Here is a 14802-nt window from a genome sequence, read left to right as displayed (position 1 = left end):
GCTAGCTTGAATCCAGTGGCACAGTGAGAAAGGGACCCACGTCTGGGCATACCCATCCCACTTAGGGCGAAATGTGTAACAGCAAACAAATGATGGACGGAATGCTGACAATGCAAACATTCTCCCCCAGTCAAAAGATCTGGGTTAAATCCATCATTTTAAAGAGGGCTCCCCTTCCCAGCAATGTCAGTGGTAGAGTGCGCCAGTGTTTGACGTCTTCTTTGAATCGTGTCAAGGGCAGTGTCAGGTTTTGTGCAATGAACTGTGGTCGGTCAGGTGTTATGAAGATCCCTAGATACCTGAAACCGTTGTCTGCAATCTGAAGTGTACAGCCACGCGGGATCTGCGGCGGGGACCGTGTAGGATATAAAGAAGTGATTTTACCCAGTTTATGGTGTATCCGGAGACTCTCCCATAAACCGTGCAGATATCTAAGAGGCAATTCATGGAGCATGCAGGGGGGTTAGATATAGAAATATGTTGTCTGCATATAACGAGATACGGTCTTCCCAGTCCATTGTCCATCGTAGACCTCGCATCACTGGGTCCTGTCTTATCCATGTGGCCAGGGGTTCCAACACTAGCGCGAATAGGAGCGGCGATAGTGGGCAGCCCTGCCTTGTCCCCCTTCCCGATGAAAATTCAGTAGATATATGGCCGTTTACCAATACCTGAGGCAGTGGTTGGGTATACAATAATTTGATCCAAGCACAAAATTTGGGCCCAAATCCCATGTGGCAAAGGACTGCCAAAATGAAGGGCCATTCAACTAAGTCGAACGCCATGCGTGCATCTAGTGAGAGAATAACTGCGTCCTCTGCGATGGTTGACCTACGCTCCATAACACTATGTAGTCTCCCCAGATTGAGCGCCGTATTGCAGTTTGGCATAAAGCCAGACTGATCCGGATGGATCACCATGGTGAGATGTGGCTGTAATCTTGTGGCCAGTGTCTTAGCTAGTATTTTTGCTTCAGCTTTTATCAGGGATATCGGTCTATAGGACATACACTCCTGTGGTGGTTTGTCAGGTTTGTGTATCGCGATTATGGTGGCCAGGCGCTGATCTCGCGGAAGAATCCCTTTCTCATAACGGTCTATGTACATGGCGAGTAGGTGTGGCACAAGTTGGGGTGCTACTTTTTTATAAAATTCCACCGGAATTCCGTTGCGTGAGTTCCTCTGGTGTTATATCTCCTTCCAGAGCCGCTGCTGCCTCTGGAGTTAGTGTGGGCATGCATATATCTTTAAGAAAAGCCAGATTGTCATCTTTTGAGGCTGGGGCAGTCGGTGTATATATTGTTTTATAGTGGGCCGCCATTGCTTCGGCTATTCGCTGCAGTGCCGCTGTTACTTGCCCATCATCTAATCTGATCTGTGCCACCCATTTACTCGCCCTCTCCTTTTCTAGCTAAGCCAATAGCTTTCCCGCTTTATCACCTAGTTCACAAACAGTGTGGTGTGTTTTTGTGAGTGTAGTGTTGGTCTCCTCCTGTACGTAAGCCTTATAGGCCTGTTGTGCAATGTGTAACCTATGTGTCGTCTCTTCATTAGTGTCTGCTATATGCGCTGCCTCCGCTAAAGACACATCCAGTTCTAAATTATCAATGTGGCTTTGCTGTGTCCTTTTGTGTCCCGTAATTAGGGAAATTGCGTGCCCTCGAAGCACTGTCTTGTAAGCCTCCCACAGCGTCGTGGGAGAGGGGACCGAATGCTGGTTTTCCTCAAAATAGTTCTTTGTCGCCTGAAGGAGTTCCTTACAAATTTTATGATTTTTAAGGTAGCCGGGACGTATTGGGAACAGTCTTCGCCGTTGTGGGTCGAAGGTTGCGTATGTAATGAGTAGTGGTTAGTGGTCCGATATTCCCCTAGATAGGTGTGTAATCTCGGTCAGAACTAGCATCCCTGCGGCTAAGGTAAAAATGTAGTCTATTCTGGAGAGGCTGTTGTGCACACCAGAGTGGAACGTATATTGTTGTTACTTCATTTTTTTGCGATACTACTCAGCATCAGGGATGCTTTACTGCGAGGATAAAAACCATTGGCTAATCCACAAGGTCTCAAAGGCTTAACCTATTGCCCTTGCTGATGCTTGTCCCATTCTGCCCCTTCCAAGCAGATTGTGAAAATCAGCTTGGAAAGGGAAAAACCAAAAGGTATAGAAATCTGGCAATCATTTGACAGACAGCAGAGTAGGACAAATCCCAGAGGCTTGGCAGAGTAGAAAAATCAAACATTATAGAAATCTGACAATCATTTGCCATAGACAGATGTGTATGACAAATGTCAGAGTTTCAGAAAGGAATCAGACTGTTGAGTTAAACAGAGCTGGCAGTATCAGCGCACAGACCGATTACCCCAGTCTTACGTGCTCAGGCCCAAACAGCTGCAGTGGTATCACCGAACGTTTTTCCAGTAAAGTTGATAAAAGACACTCACACAAGCCATAAAAAAAAGCTGTTGCATAAAGTGACCCCTACTGACATGCAATGAAGATCAGCAAGAATCCTCCTGGATTAACATCCTGAATTCCATAACATCCCCCTCACAGCACTTTCACAGCACTGTGAAGGGCCTTCACTTTCGTTTCTAAACAAAAACTAAAGAACATTTCCCCCAACCTTTTCATCCAGATACCAATACCATTAGTGAAGCAAGAGGTAAGTGAGTTGCCTTAAGCAGCATATGTGTGGCCTGGGTTATGACAGATGGTGCAGTCTCATAATCTATTAAACCATGTACGAGAGAGATGTTTGTGCAGCGTATATCCTGAACAGATATATTTCAAGGTGGTTTCAAATATGATGATGGATGAAATATCGAATATACAGCTAAATAAAGTAGTTGCCTGGAATTTAGTTCAGGGGATGCCACTATTAATCTCATGTTTCCTGGTTTCGCATTGTACAATTTTGCCATAACATGGGTTATCTCTCTCTCTCTCTCCCAAATACATCATACTTTAATATCTATTAGAATTAAGACATCTCTCTAGAACAAAATTAATAGTTTATTTAATGGAAGGCAGGGTAGTCTATTTTCAATGTTAACATTACCTGATTTACCTGACTTAACAAAAAAACCTATTTTAGGAGACACTTATCACCTTCAGTGAAGGCAATTATACAAATGTACATAACAATGGTCTGGGAGAACCCATGGAGCTCACTTGACACAAATAATGGCCACAGTTTAGTTATCGGCAGATTTTCTCACACAACCACAGAGGAGCAGAATGCTGGTGATTTTTCAAATTGTCTGCTGTCACAACAGACTGATTGAAAAAACATTAGCATCACATCTCTCACAAACCATTGTCCCAGCACTCTGTAGGACCTTCACTAACCGCTAAATGACCAGGGTGATGGGTAGCAACTCTTCTCCAGCAGAAGGGAGGAGGGTTTAAGGGTGAGGTAAGAGCATGAACAGCAGAGGCCACTAGAAGGCTGGTCTTGTTTGTGGACCTAGAGCTAAGCCTGGCATCAGCTTTGAGCCTTCTTTGGCTCTATGTGTGTGCATCTTTTGCTGATTTTAGTCACAAAATGCCATGATATAAAAAGTAATTTCTCAGGGAGCCATAAAATATGGCACAGGAAATATTGACTTCATCATCATAATGACAGCCCCAAAACCACTCTGCAGAGCTACAACATTGTCACATCTGCTAGGATTATGGGGCATGAAAAACCAAATTATACGGCATTGATATCTAAATTATGTAGCAAAACATGCTAATTATAAAATGTATCTTGATATGAACTGCAAAGCATGAACTCTTGAATGGAATTCACTTAACTTACATATTTGATTTTACTGACACCAATAAGAATCAGTTACACTGCCTAATTAATGGTATAATAAATATATATGCAAATGTTTATAGCAACGATAAGAAAAAGGCTTTAAAACAATCGGAAAGAGTTGATCAGGAAAGGAGAAAATGGTACCTTCACAACAGAAGAACAACTCTGCAATATTCAAACGGCTTTCATAAAGACGATTGTTTCACTGGACTACAGCCCCTACCAACACATACCTGGATTCTGCGTCTTTGCTGTGCTGCTTTCTCTTCCTCTAAAAGTGCATGTGATTGTTTCAGTTTAAGCTTCAAATCCTCTATGCACTCTTCCAACTGCGCCACCTGCTTCTTCTTTTGGTTTTCTGGCACTAAAATAAAACACAGGGAAGTTAGCATGGGCGCTATATGCTTTAAAAAACTGTTCCTATTTGATCACACATACGCTATGCCAACTTTATCACCTTTTTCTCAGCATGTGTAATTAAGGTGAAAAAGGAGAGTAAGTGTGTGAGTTACAGAGACAAAGAGAAAAACATTATGGTAAACCCCCCCCCCCCACACACACACACACTCCTCCAATCTGTCTCACAGGATCGCTAGGCGTTCCCAAGATAAAAAACAAATGCAAAAAAAAGAAAACACTCAACAAGCCTTCTCCATCGAGGCAACTAGGATCTTAAACAGCATTCCATTAACCGCTCGAACTGGTCTAAACCTACTTCAATTTAGGAAAGAGATGTGGAGACACCTCTTTTTAAACCCTACATTACAAAGCAGTAACAGTCCACTTCTACTCCTAGAAACCAGCTATCCCTACAATCTCTTGTTCACTATATCTCCATCTTGGGATGGTATACAGAACTTCACTGGTCTTTCTGCCAATGTTCATGCTAAATAAATAGTGCATACATACATACTGAGCAAGGAGAAAATGAAGAGCGAGAACAAACAAAAACAAAAAGAAAGAAAGTGAGAGAGGGAAAGCGAGAAAGAGAGAGTTCCACATCCCAACTCTGTCCCAAAACCAAAGAGTAAAGTACTGGTGGGCTCCAGGCTATGTCTCATGGCTACAGCCCTAGTACTCTGTAAGCAAACCATAGCTCCTACACCCACACTTTAAGAAACAAGCCCACGGTGATGGAGCAAAAATTATCCGGGCAATGATACAGAGGTCCAGTTCCTATGGGCTAGCGACAGCCTTTCCTCAGCCTGGGGATACCTGTAGGAGAACTTCAGAGCCAGAAACACACACTGATTCTGTGATCCGATCGTAATAGGTGCAGGCTAAGGAAAATTGAAGCTGGGCCAGCACCGGTGGCCACAATCTGGTCTTCCGCATACATCAAAAATGGTATCCAAGAGGACAGAGAACAGAAAAGACCTGGTGTTGCTAGTGGGTGAAACCGGGTGGGAGACATGAAGTTCAGACCTAAATGTAAGTACTTCCTAAGGAGTGTTTGCTTTTCCTTAAGTAGTCCTTCATCACATTGATTCTCACAGATGGCAGTACTAAGTCAGTCAGTTCTGGTTAGGAATACTCCGAAGCAGAAACTTGATCTTGAAAGTATTGAGGGAAAAAAAGACAGCCTACAAAAGGTATCCACATTCAGACATTCCTTTAGAGAATCTCTGGCAAGCCGGCATAAATACAGCAAATTGTAGATAACAGTCTAAATATAGCTTCTGAACTAACATCGAGCAATTATAATTCTAGGGAGTGTTAAAACCAACATTTATATACATGCAAGCTGATGTTGAACGCATGTGCAAAGACAGTTCAAATTTAGTACAGATGAATAGTGCACGCTTCTTATGATCTCACACAGACACAACACTTCCATGAATGCAGAAGATGTAAATGGCCGCTATTGAAAATACCTTACTTCCGAGAAAGAAAAGCTCTCAGTGCCAGCTTTGGATGATCAAAAGAATAACACCAAAATAATTAGAAATATCTGGGAATCCATTTTTTTGCCAACTTTAACATCTTAGAGAAGCACATCCTCCTCCCCATTGTTCCAAGTCGAATAAGAAGAAGACAATGCATAAATAAAGGTTACGGAGTCAGGAGTGGACAAATTAGTCAGTTAAGTTGTCAATAAAAATGATCATCTATTTAGACGCTGACTGCCAATACGTCAGTTAGCAAAGACCATGGCCTTGACCCAGATTTGGCAATACTCAATACAACTGCCCCAATACATATCAAGGAGCAGAGAAGTTTAAAGAAGAGGTGGGGTGGCCTATCTTCCTGGTGTTCAGCTGAACATTTCTAGCTGACTACCAGAGGGAATGCGATGCAACATATGAAGGACCAGCCCTTGTAACGAGTCAGCGAACAACAGAGCAGAATGTACAGACTTTGGTGGATTAAATGAAATGAAGACAAACAGAAATCTCAGAGAAACAAGCTAATGCATCCACTGCAACACAGGTTCTTGTTACCACAGATGTAGCACACTGGTAATCAGGATTGTTACAGGCAAATGTAATATGACATTACAGATTAAAGGGATGACCTTGTAACAACTCAGAAATGGGGGCTGATGCACAAACATCCCAAACATCATGAGGAAACAAACAGACCAAGATAAAAAGTCATGAGAAAATTATTGCAGAAACGTTTGTGCGCCGACGAGAAAAATCACTGCCTGATCCGTTTGGTGTAGAGCTTCAACCATAACGAATGGGGAGCAATCCAGCAATTACCCAAAAAAGTGGAGCCACATGCTATGGTGTTAACTGGGAAGTGAAAACTCGGGCACATTATTAATCCTCATCCTACACTGGGTGTGGAAGACACACTAGCACCACAGGCATCCAACAGGCATGTGGGCAGTCCTGACCTATCCACTGCCTTCCAGAAGAAAGAATTTGTAGTGATAGTCATGGTGACAGACACGAACCATTTTAGACCAATCACAGCAGGACGTGAAGTACCATCTGCAATCAAAGACTTACTGAGGAGATTAGGCACAGCGCATTGTGGCCAAAACGATGGCTAGTTGTATCAATTCTGGACCCTAAAGTGAATGCTACCCCATGATGTACCAACACCACATCTTTGTGCGGAACCATAAGCCCTATCCCAACCATATGACAGCCAACTATCAGGAATCAACAAGAAATCCAGACAACAATAGCTGCGGAAAGCTCTGAACTTCTTAACAGATGCCATTTGTCAAAAGAGTTACCTAAAACTGGACAGCATGACTAGAGAAAACATAGCTTGTATGGGTTCTAGAAGAATTCACTGAAGGAACGTCACCCCTGCACACACTATATTAGTGACAGTCTTGGAGAGTGTTCCCCACCTACTTACCTAAGTATTACACCATAATCAGTCTGTAGATGCATTTAGTTTTTCTTTATACTGTTCTCTCCTGGCCTCCCCAGTTGTTTTTTCAAACCTCAAACTCGATCGCATCTATTGAGGAGGTCTACACAACAAAAAGGGTGGACAAAAACCCAAAGACAATACTGGCTCTGTGGCCTATCTTCATACCTCATGCCCAACTGGACACATAAATGGGGGTGTCTCCTGCTGATCCCACTTCTCTCCACTGCCTTTTTATTTTGCCCTCTTCCCTTGCTGCAGTGCATTTTACTGTAGGGGGGTGCTGGAGGGAAAGTGACCAGCAGCTAAAAAGCACATGTGTTTCTTCATGACCCTTCACGTCCGAACAAATAGCCCTGTTCCTTAGCTTGAAAACACCATCGTTTCATTTAAAACAAATAGGCTCCAAACATTGTTCCTAGTATTCCATCCTGTTCTGTTCTCCCGTATATATATAATTAATCTGGTAGCAAAAAATCCTCGTGACTCCCACAGCCAGTCCGATAGCCCAGCTCTCAGAGCAGGGCTATCGGACCGGCTGTGGGAGTCACGAGGATTTTGTTTTAAATGAAACAATGGTGTTTTCAAGCTAAGGAACAGGGCTATTTGTTCGGACGTGAAGGGTCATGAAGAAACAGTAATACAAGATTTACCATGAACATATGGAAGAATTAAACAGGATGAAAAAATGTATGATAAGTGCCAGAAACGGAGGATTGAAATTGGTATCGAGTTGAATGAGAGTACAGATTTTGAAGGATTGATTAAATCGAAACGGAGATTGTACTTTTTTTGAAAAATAAAGGGTGCGACGTTGGAAAGGATACACAACGAATGATTCATGACATCTTCCTGAATCGTCTAGAAAATTAATAGTAGAATTTCAAAATGATGACAAACATGGAACAAGCCCTGATGATGTCCTAGATAGGACGAAACGCGTTGGCTGTGTGACTGCGTACATTGAGCAATATTTACTCAACTGATTTGTTATGATGTGATATATTAGAATTTATGTAAAAAAAATTGTATCTGTAATTATGACAATTGATTGAATGCTATGGAATAGTTTTACATGAGTTGGTTCAGGTACAAACTAATGTACTAGCTGATTGGAATACTACTGAACATTAGATCAATTGGGTAACAATCAAGGAAGAACCTTAGAAAGAAATATAATGAATATAAAATAAAATTAAAATAAAGAACAAAAAAATTACTTTGGATTACAGCATTTATTTGTTTATAATATGTAATATCACTCCGCTCCTTTCTGATATATTTCAAATTTTTTGTATTTAAGTGGCTTTTAACGGTGGGCCACTGGAAGTGAGCGTGAGAATATTAGATTTCACTTTAGCTGAGGGAAGATGTAGACAAAGCAAATCAGATGCCTTCCTTATGACCACATGGTAAGGAGCAATGTCTTGCACAACACCAGCATTCAGAGATGGGAGATTATACTCAGGAGAAGTATCCAAGCCACTAGCCTTGCGAAGGCCTTCAAACTCATCCATAGAATCAACAATCTCTCCTTCCTCCTGATTCTGTGCATATTCCTCCTCTTCAAGGAGCCTCTGCGCCTCTCTCCTTGAGCGTTGTTTAGGAATCGGCGTCGGCGGCGCCACACGCGACGCCTGTGAAGGCATCAACAACGTCGACAGAGGAGCCTCAGTTTCGAACCTCGACGCCGATCGAACTCGAGGCGGCGCAGAGTCAACAGCCGAAGGAGTCCGAGGAGCCGGAGTGGAGGACCTCGGCGCCGGAAAATGCCAAGCCGGAGTCGACGGCAAGAAAGGCATAATGGGTGCTTGAGGATAAAATTGAGAAACACCCAAGTTAAAGGCCAAAGGACCCACACGGCCCGAAGGCGCAGCAGATGGAGCAGAGGCCCTGGCAAACATGCCAAACATCGCATTAAGGAAATGCGAAGAATCGGACCCAGGAGCAGGAAAAGCAGGATATGGATCCGTACCTTCCTGAGGTCGAGCTGGAGGCTGCGGAGCCGGGGACGGCACCCGCACAGGTGAAGCCACTCGGCCTGGAGACGACTCCCTAGGCACCGGAGACATCTCTGGAGCCGGTGAGTCTTCATGCAGCGAAGAGCCTTTCGAACCGGCGATACCGGATCCAGGGATCGAACCAGCGCCACCTGAGGAGATGGAGAAACTAAGTCCTTTCTTCGAGGCCGCTCGGCCGGAGTCAGCGACCTCGACCTCGAGGCCCTGGTCTTCGAAGAACGGTGCCGAGAGCCATGTCTCCTCTTGGACTTCTTATGTTTCTTCAAATTCGATGTATGGGAAGACGAAGACATCGCCCTCTTTCGACCCCTCTTCTCCTTTTTGGCTTTGGCCATAAACAGCTTAGCTTCACGCTCTTTAATAGCCTTGGGCTTCATCTTTCTGCAGCTTCGACATTCTTCGACATCATGATCCGAAGATAAACACCAGAGGCAATCTTCATGCGGGTCCGTAATCGACATATGCTCGCCACAGTCTCTGCAGGGTTTAAACTGGAAGTAGCCATCAGAAACCAACAAGTGACACATAGTTTTCTTTGCAGAAAATGGAGAGTCTCTACAAAAACCGCTAAGCGTCGACGGCGCGGAAAAAAGGGAACTGACGTCAGCACGCCGACGAGGTCCTCTTATTGCTCCGATGACCTCATACGGTGTTGCGAACGGAGCCGTGCTATTGTTAGGTCTTCGTCGACGTGGGAGAGCTAGGAAAGAATTTCCACGGAATGGTGGCACAGGGGGTATTCATAAGGTGAGGAATCCACAGGCAGAAGTATCCATCAGAATTCCCAGTTTTCAGTAAAGCCATTATGGTGCTGTGGAGTTCGTAATGACAAACTCCCAGCACCATATACTCTTAATGGCATTACGGCACTTACAATGTCTAAGAATTGGTCTAGACACTGTAGGGGTACAGGGCTCATGCACCAGTACCCTCACCACTGGTATAGTGCACCCAGCTAGAGGGGTGGCTGACCTATGCCAGGGCAGTGGGCTTTAGGCATGGCACACAGGGATGTGTGCCATGTCGACTTTTCACTTCGTTCAGCACAAAACAGGGAGCCTGCAATGGCAGTGTGTGTATGTAAAGGTACAGGGCCTCTAAGGGTGGCACGATAGGTTCTGATACAAAACAAACTCCACACTTGGTACAATTTCCAAGGAAGAACAGTCAATGTATTCCTATGGAGAAAATGTGGTTATCAGTAAACAGGTAAGTACCTGGTTGTGGGAGTTGGTATTCTGGGGTAAGAACCAGGGTTCCCCCAGGGTCAAGGATGCACTCTCAAAGCACCCTCAGCTGCACTAGGGCGGCCAGGTGCAGAGTGCTGAGGCCCGATGTTATCAAATGGTGGATAGGGGGCATCCAGTTGGTGGGTACTCACGAGCAGGGCACAAGGTTGTGGGAGCAAAGCTCCTGGTGATAGGCTCAGGGCAAAGTGGGATCTGAGTTAGCACACAAGGTGCACCCGCAGGAACGGCTGGGTGCAGGGGACTGTTCTGGCGTCAGATACCCTGTTGTTTTCAATGGGAGTTGCCGGTTTGGGATTTTGGCTGCAGGCTCAGTCCAGGAAGACTTCCGGGAGGAGCCAACAGCTGAGCAGGTAAGTTGGAGGGCTCGAGGACATAGGTGCACCTCGGGTTCTCTTCTCCAGGGCGCAGGGCGGCTGGATGAAGGGGTGTCTTTTGAGGTCAAATTCCACCTTACCGAGCCACTCGCGATTGGGAGGGTATCCATGCAGAGGCTGCAGGCCGCGTCGGGTGTCCTGGAGGGTCAACCCACGGTGGACTTGGACTCTGGACTGCTTGGGAACCTCCCGGGGACCAGTGGGCTACCCCAGAGGCTGGTCGTTTTTCAGGGTCCATCTCTAAGCAAGGGCAGTGGGTTGTAGGCATGGCACACAGGGATGAGAGCCATGTCGACTCTTCACTTTGTTCTGCACCAAAACACGCAGCCTGCAATGGCAGTGTGTGTGTGTGTGTAAAGGAACATGGCCTCTAAGGGTGGCACGATAAGTGCTGCAGCCCTTAGAGTCCTTAACTGGCCAAAGTGCCCTTGGTACCCATGGCATCTTTTACAAGGGGCTGGCATGTGGCCAGAGAGGTGCCAATTGGGGGTACAAGGTACAATTTTGGGGAAAAAACACAGGCCCCGAGAACCTGATTGGCAGGGACCCAGGGCACATCAAGTCAAAGTGCATCAGTAGTCTGGCGAAAAGTGGCAGGGTTTCTGCAACAGAAACACAGCTTCCTACAACCATACATTATGTATCATTGCAAGAGAGCTACCCGCTGCTATGTTTAATCTTATTTTGTAGTGTAAGCATATGCGTGCCACGTTTGAGGTGGCAGATTATTCTTTTCTCTATGTTAATTTTTTAGGTTGCTGAGTTTCTGTCTGTATTTAATTGTGGATGAGTAAGTGTGTGAATGCAAGAATGAGTCAGTGGCAAATGGATGTATGGATAGATGGATGGATGAGTGACAGTGAATATGTATGATGACTTGAGAGCCTGATCTGACTAGTGACTGAAAGGACACTCTCAATTATAAGCCAGACCTATTGGTTGGGAGTGCCAGGCAGGACAGAATCAAAAGTATCTGGCTCGCTCAACCCTTTTTGAGGCGACGGCTGTCTCGTCACTCTCCCAGCTTTGTCTAGGATAAGGATTGTGAAGAATTTCATAAATCGCCTATTATTTTCAAACTAGTACTCACTGGAATAATACGCATTCCTTGTGCTATGTCCTGAAGAGGCTGTGAAAATCATTTGTGGATGAGACAGTCCTTATAGAGAGGTCTATTAAGGCTAAGATGGACTTTGGAAGATATCTACTTTAGACACTTTGGAAATACATTGGGTGGAAGGACATGTATATCCATTTGTGTGACTACCTTGCGGTGTGGACACGGACACTATAAATGTGTAGTAGTGTCTTACCGTTCTGAAAGACTTTTCAAGGATCCAATTGTAATCATTTATGGACTATTGTGTTATTATAAATGTCTACAAGTGTGTTTGCTCACATTATAAACCAAGTGAATAAACATTAGATTTGATGCACTATCATTCTGAGAGAGCATGCGTCATGGAGCATTGACTGATGATGGTCTAACTGTACTGAAACCTTTAGAATAATCTTTAAAAAGTAATTAATTGTGTTCAATGTTCACTTATCACAGTTTTGTCAAATGCACATCAAATAATACATTTATCGCAAATGGAACAGTTCTTAATGGCGATGTGTCAATATCCACTTTGCAGACACTTGTGTATGTGTGATATACATTACTTGAACTGAGCGTGTGTGCTCATTTGAACAAATACATTTCTATAAGTGTACACAATACCATTCCAAAGCCTACTCATCTTGGCAAATATAAAAACATGCTGATTGTCTTTTTAAACTTACCACATACAAGACTCAACTGCACACTGAAATTTTTGGCTTTAACATGGTGAAACAGAGTACACATCTCACCAACACTATGCTTGCACTTACCAATCTCATTGGCCTCAGGGTGTCGGCGTTCTATATGGTATTCGAGGTAGGAAACTTGTGAAAAGGCTTTGTCGCAGAGTTCGCACTGCATGAGAAGTGAAAAACATTACTGTGACACATGCGCTCGTTTTTTTTTCGTTTTTTTTCTGCGTATTACTTTTCATCGGTCAGTATATCACAATGAGGTACTTTTGTAACAGTGTTATTGCTAGGAATGAAATGATTACTTACCAGCAGGAGTAGTTTTGCAGCATGAAGAGTTTTCTGTATTCAAGTGCTGTACATTATTTCAAGGTGGTGAGATGTCAGACGGCGCCCAAGAAGTCCCCATGACGGGGCGCCATCTTCAGATTCTTTTTTCCTCTTGACAGCTTTATTGGTTGGAGCTTTTTCTTCTCCTGATGAGTCCTTAACCTCCCTAGTTTGTACCCTCATATTTCTGGGGAGGGGGTGGGCTACATGTGAATCCAAAAAAGTAGAAGCTGCAAAACTACTACTACTGGTAAGTAACCATTTTGATTTGCAGCATCAAGCCGTTACTGGATGCACATGCTGTGCATTGATTATATGGCAGGACCCAGAGGAGAGGATTAGGCTTTTCTCTCTTCGTTTAGTTTTACAGCAGTCATGTCAAAACATAATACTTAATACTTTGGCTACATATCCAATGAGTCCAAAACAACAACAAAGTTCTAGAACCAGAAAGTCCGTCCAATCAGGGACCTCCATCTGACATAACCTTCGTTTACCTTCCTAGGACTTCCCCTTTCTTCGTGAGTTAAGTGTGGGGGGGGTTTACCCTTCCTTCTTTCACTATTTGTCTCAGTTATCATTGTAATCGTTATATACATTTGTAACACGGGCTTCCCGTCGCACTTACTGTTTTTTTAAAGTTAATCTTGGCAGGTTTATTGAAGTGAACATAGCACAGCGGGGACTTTGTCTCTGTCGCAGCGGCCGCAGGAATGCTTTGTCAGTTCTTCGCGGCTGCATTGTTGATTGCGCTCCCCTGGGGACTGGAGTGCCCAGCGGTCATCCGGCTGCTAGAGGGCGCACCTCCGAGTTTTGGTGCAGACACACGTGTAGCCCGTGAGACGAAGATCGCATCAATTTCAAAGGACACTGAGCGCCTCCGGCTACGCGATCAATCAAACGTTTGTTGAGCGCGCTACTCACCGGTAAGGGTCTCAAGGCGCTAAGGGGGTGGGGGAAGCAGCTACTGGTCGAACAGCCAGGTCTTGAGAAGTCTCCTGAAGGTCAGCAGGTCCTGGGTCTGACGCAGGTGGGCGGGGAGGGTGTTCCATGTCTTGGCGGCGAGGTGGGAGAATGATCTGCCGCCGGTGGTCATTCGGCGGATGAGTGGGATGGTGGCGAGGTCAGCGGAGCGAAGCTGACGGTTTGGGGTGTAGAAGGACAGTCGTTCGTTGAGGTATGCTGGTCCGGCGTTGTGGAGTGCTTTGTGAGCGTGGGTGAGGAGCTTGAAGGTGATCCTCTTGTTGACCGGGAGCCAATGCAGGTCTCTCAGGTGGGTGGAGATGTGGCCGTGGCGAGGGAGTCCGAGGATGAGGTGTGTGGAGGAGTTTTGTGGTGGAAGAAGGTAGCCAGGGAGTCGCAGAGGTCTTGTGACGGCGGGATGGCGTTGGAGCTGGGGGTAGCGAGTTCTTTCACGATGTTGAAGAGCTCTTTGCTGTTGTGTGCGTTGATGTTGATGCGTTCCTTGAAGGAGGTTCTTTTGGCGGGTCGGGTGAGTTGGTGGTGTTTGCGTCTGGCGTTCATGTGGGCTGCGTGGTTGTCTGGTGTCTGGTCACTGCGCCACTGCTTCTCGAGTCTTCGGCAGGTGTGCTTGGAGTTCTGGAGGTCGGCGCAGAACCAGATGGCTCTTGTGTCGATGTGCCTGTTGGAGGGTTTCCTGATCGGGGCGAGGGTGTTGGTGCAGTCATCGATTCATTGTCTCAAGTTGTGGGCTGCTGCGTTGGTCTCGGAGGGCTCGGGTGGAGGGTCTCGGGAGAGTGTGGTGATGAGCTGGTCCGCGGTGACTTTTTTCCAGCTGCGGTGTGGAATACGTTGCGGTTGGTTGTGCATGATGTGTTTCTCGAAGGAGAAGTGGATGCAGTGGTGGTCGGTCCAGTGAAGTTCCGTGGTGTGGC

General features: G+C 45.3%; 1 protein-coding gene across 2 annotated transcripts in view; it reads right to left on the bottom strand.

Moving 5' to 3' along the window:
- DZIP1L (DAZ interacting zinc finger protein 1 like) overlaps nucleotides 1–14802 on the bottom strand; it is a 521233-nt gene that overhangs the window by 376306 nt on the left and 130125 nt on the right. For both annotated transcript variants that reach the window (XM_085634320.1, XM_085634319.1), the window contains exons 3-4: nucleotides 12656–12740; nucleotides 4036–4166 (exon numbers count right to left, since the gene is read on the bottom strand). In XM_085634320.1, coding sequence (XP_085490446.1) covers nucleotides 4036–4166; nucleotides 12656–12740 — 216 coding nt within the window. The remainder of the gene's footprint in view (nucleotides 1–4035; nucleotides 4167–12655; nucleotides 12741–14802) is intronic.

The sequence above is a fragment of the Triturus cristatus genome, chromosome 11 (genome assembly GCF_964204655.1).
Source record: "Triturus cristatus chromosome 11, aTriCri1.1, whole genome shotgun sequence".
NCBI classification, from domain to species: domain Eukaryota; kingdom Metazoa; phylum Chordata; class Amphibia; order Caudata; family Salamandridae; genus Triturus; species Triturus cristatus.
The sequence above is the reverse complement of the archived record's forward strand: the minus strand, read 5'-3'. Positions and strand labels throughout refer to the sequence as shown.